Source organism: Oncorhynchus masou, unplaced genomic scaffold (genome assembly GCF_036934945.1).
Source record: "Oncorhynchus masou masou isolate Uvic2021 unplaced genomic scaffold, UVic_Omas_1.1 unplaced_scaffold_10571, whole genome shotgun sequence".
Taxonomy (NCBI): Eukaryota; Metazoa; Chordata; class Actinopteri; order Salmoniformes; family Salmonidae; genus Oncorhynchus; species Oncorhynchus masou.
Window position 1 is genome coordinate 1 of NW_027000278.1, and position 8914 is coordinate 8914.

At 48.3% G+C, this 8914-nt stretch overlaps 1 protein-coding gene across 1 annotated transcript; it reads right to left on the reverse strand.

Annotated features, from left to right (window-relative positions):
* Positions 1–1533: 1533 nt before the first annotated feature.
* Positions 1534–5012, reverse strand: LOC135528921 (low-density lipoprotein receptor-related protein 1-like; the record flags this gene model as incomplete). The annotated part of the gene is made up of 8 exons (XM_064957921.1): positions 1534–1656; positions 2219–2347; positions 2540–2656; positions 2922–3044; positions 3329–3478; positions 3899–4012; positions 4531–4650; positions 4884–5012. Coding segments are annotated over 8 exons (1005 nt in total), but the record flags the coding sequence as incomplete, so codon positions are not given.
* Positions 5013–8914: the final 3902 nt, after the last annotated feature.

Below are 8914 nucleotides of genomic sequence, written 5' to 3' on the forward strand. Positions count from 1 at the left end.
TCTGCCCATCTCTAGCCCATCCTCTGCCCATCTCTCATAGCCCTTTCTCTCTGCCCATCTCTCATTTAACCCCTTCTCTCTGCCCATCTCTCCATAGCCCTGTTCTCTCTGCCCATCTCTCCATTTAGCCCTTTCTCTCTGCCCATCTCTCCATAGCCCATTCTCTCTGCCCATCTCTCCATAGCCCTTTCTCTCTGCCCATCTCTCATTTAACCCCATTCTCTCTGCCCATCTCTTATTCAACCACATTCTTATTCAACCACATTCTCTCTGCCCATCTCTCATTTAACCCCTGTTCTCTCTGTCCATCTCTCATTTAACCCCATTCTCTCTGTCCATCTCTCATTTAACCCACGTTCTCTCTGCCCATCTCTCATTTAACCCCATTCTCTCTGCCCATCTCTCATTTAACCCCATTCTCTCTGCCCATCTCTCATTTAACCCCGTTCTCTCTGCCCATCTCTCATTTAACCCCGTTCTCTCTGTCCATCTCTCATTTAACCCCGTTCTCTCTGCCCATCTCTCATTTAACCCCGTTCTCTCTGCCCATCTCTCATTTAACCCGTTCTCTCTGCCCATCTCTCATTTAACCCACGTTCTCTCTGCCCATCTCTCATTTAACCCCGTTCTCTCTGCCCATCTCTCATTTAACCCTCCGTTCTCTCTGCCCATCTCTCATTTAACCCCGTTCTCTTCTGCCCATCTCTCATTTAACCCCGTTCTCTCTGCCCATCTCTCATTTAACCCCGTTCTCTCTGCCCATCTCTCATTTAACCCCGTTCTCTCTGCCCATCTCTCATTTAACCCCGTTCTCTCTGCCCATCTCTCATTTAACCCCGTTCTCTCTGCCCATCTCTCATTTAACCCCGTTCTCTCTGCCCATCTCTCATTTAACCCAATTCTCTCTGCCCATCTCTCCATAGCCCTTTCTCTCTGCCCATCTCTCCATAGCCCATTCTCTCTGCCCATCTCTCCATAGCCCTTTCTCTCTGCCCATCTCTCCATAGCCCTTTCTCTCTGCCCATCTCTCCATAGCCCATTCTCTCTGCCCATCTCTCCATAGCCCATTCTCTCTGCCCATCTCTCCATAGCCCTTTCTCTCTGCCCATCTCTCCATAGCCCATTCTCTCTGCCCATCTCTCATTTAACCCAATTCTCTCTGCCCATCTCTCCATAGCCCTTTCTCTCTGCCCATCTCTCCATAGCCCTTTCTCTCTGCCCATCTCTCCATAGCCCTTTCTCTCTGCCCATCTCTCCATAGCCCCTTCTCTCTGCCCATCTCTCCATAGCCCTTTCTCTCTGCCCATCTCTCCATAGCCCTTTCTCTCTGCCCATCTCTCCCATAGCCCATTCTCTCTGCCCATCTCTCCATAGCCCTTTCTCTCTGCCCATCTCTCCACAGCCCTTTCTCTCTGCCCATCTCTCCATAGCCCATTCCTCTCTGCCCATCTCTCCATAGCCCTTTCTCTCTGCCCATCTCTCCATAGCCCGTTCTCTTCTCCTCTGTTGTCATGCTGCATCACAAACACTCACCACACTCTGGGGACTCGTCTGATCCGTCAGAGCAGTCCATGTCATGGTCACACACAAAGTGCTTGGGGATACAATGTCTGTTCTGACACATGAACTCATTCTCATCACAGGTGCTGTTGTACACTGACAGAGAGAGAGACACAGAGACATAAACAGAGACACAGACAGAGACACAGACAGAGACACAGACAGACAGAAAAAGAAGAGATAAATAGACAGAGAAAGGGTTAGCAAACAGAGGCTATTGAAAGAATGAATGATACATACCCTTAGCAGTCTAACAATAGTCTGCAGATCCTCTGCTAATCAAATCATTGAGATGAATCATAAAAAGACAATGGAAGTCTCATGTCTTCCCATTCATCTATTAATACCCCAGCAAAATGTTGTAGTTTATAATTGGTTTCATTATCCAAACCCAATAGAGCCGTGTGACTCAAATGAGTCTTATGAGAGATTTAGTGGAAGTGTTTAACGTGTCCTTCTCCTACTCCCTGAAGCCAGCCTTGATGGGTACCAGTCATATAGACACAGTTACTAAATCCAGTTCTGATCAACTGTGGTGATTATTAGGACATTTGTGAATGTGTTGCGGTTGTCCTCACGCTACTCACAGCAGACAAATGCTGTTGCTATCTCACCAAACCAAAGTGCATGAACAGAACTGTAGAAGACTCCCACTCACAGCAGCCAGCCTTGATGCTCTCGTCAGCCCCGTCCAGACAGTCCTTGTCCCCGTCACACTTCCAGCGCTGAGGGACACACACATGAGTGCCGGGACACTGGAACGCCTCCGGGCTGCACGTCTTAATTTCTATGGTGACGTAGGCGATATGAACAGGTTAGATAACTCTAGACTAGTAGTTGTCATAAATTAAATTAAAATGATCAACAGATTTCATTTGATTTGTCTACAAATAAAATCTATTGATCTATTAATTGAAAAGGTAGACAACTGTGTCTGATATGGGCCATAGATCTAATAGGTGTGTGATGAGTCACTCACTGCATCTGTCGTCCTCGTCAGATTTGTCACCACAGTCGTTGGCACCGTCACACACCCAGTGGTTAGAGATACAGCGATGGTTCCCACACTCAAACTCAGTGGACGTACAGAACTTATCTGCAAAGACAGAGGAACATTTTTATTCAATGTAATCTGGGTTACATTTGTTTCAGAATACATTGATCACCAAATTTACCACAATATATTGAAATTACTTATTTGAATGAACTATTCAACTTTGATCCTGTGGTTGTTGTGTTTATCTATTGAAAACACTTTTGATCTTTGTGTCACTACAGTACAGTTCAAAGTTGTGTACTACATCAGCTAAGGGAATGAGGGAAGGACAGAATATATCTATATACAGGGCAAGTAGACTGACCACAGTGGGTCTCGTCAGCGCCGTTCTCACAGTCGTTCTCCTTGTCACAGGTCCAGCTCATAGGGATACAGCGACCACTGGGGCACGCAAAGAAGTTCACTGGGCACTTCAGCTTCTTCTTGTCTGGTAGAGAGTGTATATGATAAATACAAAATAACAGTTTTCAATATCGTATAACGTTCTGCTATGATTCAGACCTGTGGTACAAATAGCTATGCTTTGTTGCCTGACCAATGTAACTAATAGAATAGTCCCAAAAGTGCACCCCCGCCCATTTTGGCACTCCCAGGCAGGCTAAAACAAATGCTCAAAGTGTTTGAAAGTAAACACATACTATTTGAACCCATGAAATAATCCTTTTCAGAAGAAAAGGGCCTAAAAGGAGAAAGGCAAGATGTGTCTGTTACCTGGGCAGTTCCTCTCGTCTGAGAAGTCTCCACAGTCGTTATTACCGTCACATTTCCAGGAAGGCAGGTAGCACAGTGTGGTCCTCTCACAGCTCTGGAAGGGCGCCCCCTTCACCCCCAGACGGAAGTAGCGAGAGCAGTCAGTTGGCACTGGGGAGGAGGGACATTATACATCAGTGGCATTCAGTGGTGGAAAGTACTTCAGTAAAAATACTTTACAGTACGACGTAAGTCGTTTTTTGGGGGTATCTGTACTTTACTATTTATATTTTTGACATCTTTTGCTTTTTACTCCACACATTTTCCTTGACACCCAAAAGTACTTATTACATGTTGAATGCTTCGCAGGACAGGAAAATGGTCCAATTCACACACGTATCAAGAGAACATCCCTGGGTATTCCTACTGCCTCTGATCTGGCAGACTCACTAAACATAAATGCTTTGTTTGTAAAATGATGTCTAAGTGTTGGAGTGGACTTCATTAGTGATACAGGATGGGTCAGAGAAATAGCTTTAACAATTTTTATTCAACAGATATCCAACATGTAAAGACGGCCTGTAGACTTACAGCAGTTCATCTCATCACTGGCGTCCTCACAGTTGACCACCTGGTCACAGCGGCTGGAGTTGGAGATGCAGCTTCCATCTCGACACCGGAACTCGGCAGCTTTGCAGAGGGTCACTGGAGAACACACACACAACACAATGGATATAGTAATATGGACACACACACACAACACAATGGATATAGTAATATGGACACACACACAACACAATGGATATAGTAATATGGACACACACACACACACAACACAGTGGATATAGTAATATGGACACACACACACACACACACAGTCACACCATGACACACACACAGTCACACCACGACACACCTAGTCACACCATGACACACACACAGTCACACCACCACACACACACACACACACAATGGATGTAGTAATATGGACGTACACACACAGTCACACCATGACACACACACAGTCACACCATGACACACACACACACACACACAATGGATGTAGTAATATGGACGTACACACACAGTCACACCATGACACACACACACACACACATACACACACACACACACACACACACACACACGCACACACACACACACACACACACACAGTCACACCACGACACACAGTCACACCACGACACACACACAGGACTTACTGTTGCAGGGCAGCTCGTCTGAGTGATCTCCACAGTCGTCAGTCCCGTCACACCAAAACATGTGGCCGATACAGCGTCCATTGATACATCGCCTGTAGCCTTTCTTACACAGACGGTTCGCTGCAGAGAGGAAGACCAGCATTAGAAGAGTTGTTCTCCAGTTGTCTTACTATGACTAAATTCTAATCTCCTGAAATTAAATTGACATCCAATTTTCTTCCTTTTGTGGTACAAAGATTGAGAACAGCAACACTGTGCTAACTGACAATGTAATTCAAGCCTAGATTCCGAGTACTCAGATTGCAGACATGCATTGTGCAAGCAGACACACGCTCGTACGCACACAGACTCACCGCAGTAGGACTGTTTCTCGTCTGACTTGTCCTTGCAGTGGGCCATGCCATCACAGGTTAGGCTGTAGTTGATGCAATCCCCGTTGCCACACTCAAAGTCATCCACACTACCACACAATGCATTCAGAGCTACAGTAGTAGGACCAAGGAGAGATGGAGATAGAGTCAGCACCATGTATCCTAACCAGACTGGACCCTTTTAATAGGGATAGCCCCCTTTTTTTTAAATTTTCGCCTAAAATGATCATTTGAAATGCTACCATTTGAAAGGAAACACTTTGAAGTTTGTGGAAATGTGAATTGAATGTAGGAGAATATAACACAATAGATCTGGTAGAAGAAAATAGAAAGAACAAATCAACCAGTAGTTTTCTACCACCATCTTTGAAATGCAACAGAAAGCTCCCAGTTCTAGCCATCACTCTGGTTGTAATTCCGATGGTGTACGCAAGATGGCAGCAGTGTACGTGCAAATTTCAGACCGATAACTTGAAGTATGAGCGAACTACATGACATTTAGTGTGAAGTCACCCAGGTACTGTCATGTCTTGTTATGTCTGTTCCTGTCCTTTCTCTTCACTCTGTCTCTCTCTGCTGGTCTTTTTAGGTTACCTTCTCTGTCTCTCATTCTTCAGCTGTTCTACATCTCCCCTAACTAGCTCATTCACTCCTTCCCACCTGTTCTCTCTTCCCCCTCTGATTAGGTCTCTATTTCTCTCTCTGTTCCTGCTACTTTCAGTGTCTGATTCTTGTTTGTGTTTTTGATGCCAGAAGCAAGCTGTCGTCCCGTTTGCTTCCACCTTGTCCTATCCTGTCGGAGTCCGCCTGGCAGGTGCATCCTGCATTATACTAACGTTCTTTTTGTTCCATTGACTACGTTGGAAGAGGATTTATGCCATTCCTGTTTTTCATTAAAGAACTCTGTTTTCTGTTAAAACCGCTTTTGGGTCTTCACTCAAGTACATAACAGAAGAATCAGACCAAGAATGGACCCAGCGGCTCCGGACCCTTTTCACTCCGCCGTCGAGATCCAGGGAGCGATGCTAGGCAGACACGAGGAGGAATTGTCTGCTGCTCGACATGCCGTTGAAACCCTGGCCGTCCAAGTCTCCGACCTCACAAGACAGGTTCACCAACTCCACCTCGATCCACCGCCCACTTCCAGGGTTTCCGAGTCTCCGGAGCCCAGGATCAACAACCCGCCGTGTTACTCTGGGGAGCCCACTGAGTGCCGCTCATTCCTCACTCAGTGTGATGTGGTGTTCTCTCTCCAGCCCAACACTTACTCCAGGAGCGCAGCCCGCATCGCCTACGTCATTTCTCTCCTTACCGGACGGGCGCGTGAGTGGGGCACGGCAATCTGGGAGGCGAGGGCTGAGTGTATTAACCAGTATCAGGACTTTAAGGAGGAGATGATACGGGTTTTTGACCGTTCTGTTTTTGGGGAGGAGGCTTCCAGGGCCCTGTCTTCCCTATGTCAGGGGAATCGATCCATAACGGATTATTCTATTGAGTTTCGCACTCGCTGCCTCTAGTGACTGGAACGAGCCGGCTTTGCTCGCTCGCTTTTCTGGAGGGTCTCCTCGTCGAGGTTAAGGATGAGATCCTCTCCCGGGAGGTTCCTTCCAGTCTGGACTCCTTAATAGCTCTCGCTATTCGCATAGAGCGACGGTTTGATCTTCGTCGCCGAGCTCGTGGAAAGGAGCTCGCGTTCTCCGTTGCTCCCTCTCCACATCACTGCCACCTGCCGCATCACTGCCACCCTCCTCCGCCGGCTCGGATGCTGAGCCTATGCAGCTGGGGGTATCCGCATCTCGGCCAAGGAGAAGGAACGGAGAATCACCAATCGCCTCTGTCTCTACTGCGGCTCCGCTGGTCATTTTGTCACCTCATGTCCAGTAAAAGCCAGAGCTCATCAGTAAGAGGAGGGCTACTGGTGAGCGCAACTACTCAGGCCTCTCCTTCTGATCACGCACTACCTTTCCGGTCCATCTCCGCTGGCCCGGTTCATCTGCTTCCTGCAGTGCCTTGATAGACTCTGGGGCGGAGGGCTGTTTTATGGACGAGACCTGGGCTCGGGAACATGACATTCCTCTCAGACAGTTAGGGGAGCCCACGGCCTTGTTCGCTTTAGATGGTAGTTCTCTCCCCCAAGATTCAGCGTGAGACGCTGCCTTTAACCCTCACTGTCTCTGGTAATCATAGCGAAACCATTTCTTTTTTAATTTTTCGTTCACCTTTTACACCTGTTGTTTTGGGTCATCCCTGGCTAGTGCGCCATAACCCTTCTATTAATTGGTCTAGTAATACTATCCTATCCTGGAATGTTTCTTGTCATGTGACCTGTTTAATGTCTGCTATCCCTCCTGTTTCCTCTGTCTCTTCTTCACAGGAGGAGCCTGGCGATTTGACAGGGGTGCCGGAGGAGTATCACGATCTGCGCACGGTGTTCAGTCGTTCCAAGGCCACTTCTCTCCCTCCACACCGGTCGTATGACTGTAGTATTGATCTCCTTCCGGGAACTACTCCCCCCGGGGTAGATTATACTCTCTGTCGGCTCCCGAACGTAAGGCTCTCGAGGATTATTTGTCGGTTTCGCTCGACGCCGGTACCATAGTCTCCTCCTCCCTCTCCCGCCGGAGCGGGGTTTTTTTTTGTTCAGAAGAAGGACGGGTCCCTGCGCCCATGCGTGGATTATCGAGGGCTGAATGACATAACAGTTAAGAATCGTTATCCGCTTCCTCTTATGTCTTCAGCCTTCGAGATCCTGCAGGGAGCCAGGTTTTTCACCAAATTGGACCTTCGTAACGCCTACCATCTCGTGCGCATCAGGGAGGGGGACGAGTGGAAGACGGCGTTTAACACCCGTTAGGGCACTTTGAATACCGGGTTCTTCCTTTCGGCCTCGTTAACGCTCCAGCTGTCTTTCAGGCACTAGTTAACGACGTCCTGAGAGACATGCTGAACATTTTTGTTTTCGTTTACATGGACGATATCCTGATTTTTTCACCGTCTCTCTCGATTCATGTTCAGCACGTGCGACGCGTCCTCCAGCGCCTTTTGGAGAACTGTCTTTATGTGAAGGCTGAGAAGTGCACTTTTCATGCCGCCTCTGTCCCTTTCTCGGTTCCGTTATTTCCGCTGAGGGCATTAAGATGGATCCCGCTAAGGTCCAGGCTGTCATTGATTGGCCCGTTCCTAAGTCACGCGTCGAGCTGCAGCGCTTTCTGGGCTTCGCTAATTTCTATCGTCGTTTCATCCGTAACTTCGGTCAGGTGGCAGCTCCCCTCACAGCCCTTACTTCTGTTAAGACGTGCTTTAAGTGGTCCGTTTCCGCCCCAGGGAGCTTTTGATCTTCTTAAGAATCGTTTTACATCCGCACCTATTCTTGTTACACCTGACATCTCTAGTCAGTTTGTTGTTGAGGTTGACGCGTCAGAGGTGGGCGTGGGAGCCATTCTTTCTCAGCGCCTCTCTCTGACGGCAAGGTCCATCCTTGCGCTTTTTCTCTCATCGCTTATCGCCGTCAGAACGTAACTATGATGTTGGTAATCGCGAACTGCTCGCCATCCGCTTAGCCCTAGGCGAATGGCGACAGTGGTTGGAGGGGGCGAACGTTCCTTTTGTCGCTGGGACCGGACCATAGGAACCTTTGAGTACATCCGTTCAGCCAAACGACTTAATGCGCGTCAGGCTCGTTGGGCTCTGTTTTTCGCTCGTTTCGAGTTTGTTATTTCTTATCGTCCGGGCTCAAAAACACCAAGCCTGATGCTTTATCTCGTCTCTTCAGTTCTTCTGAGGTCTCCACCGACCCCGAGGGATTCTCCCTGAGGGGCGTGTTGTCGGGTTGACTGTCTGGGGAATTGAGAGGCAGGTAAAGCAAGCACTCGCTCACACTCCGTCGCCGCGAGCTTGTCCTAGGAACCTTCTGTTCGTTCCCGTTCCTACTCGTCCGGCCGTTCTTCAGTGGGCCCACTCTGCCAAGTTAGCCGGCCACCCCGGCGTTCGGGGTACGCCGCTTCCATTCGCCA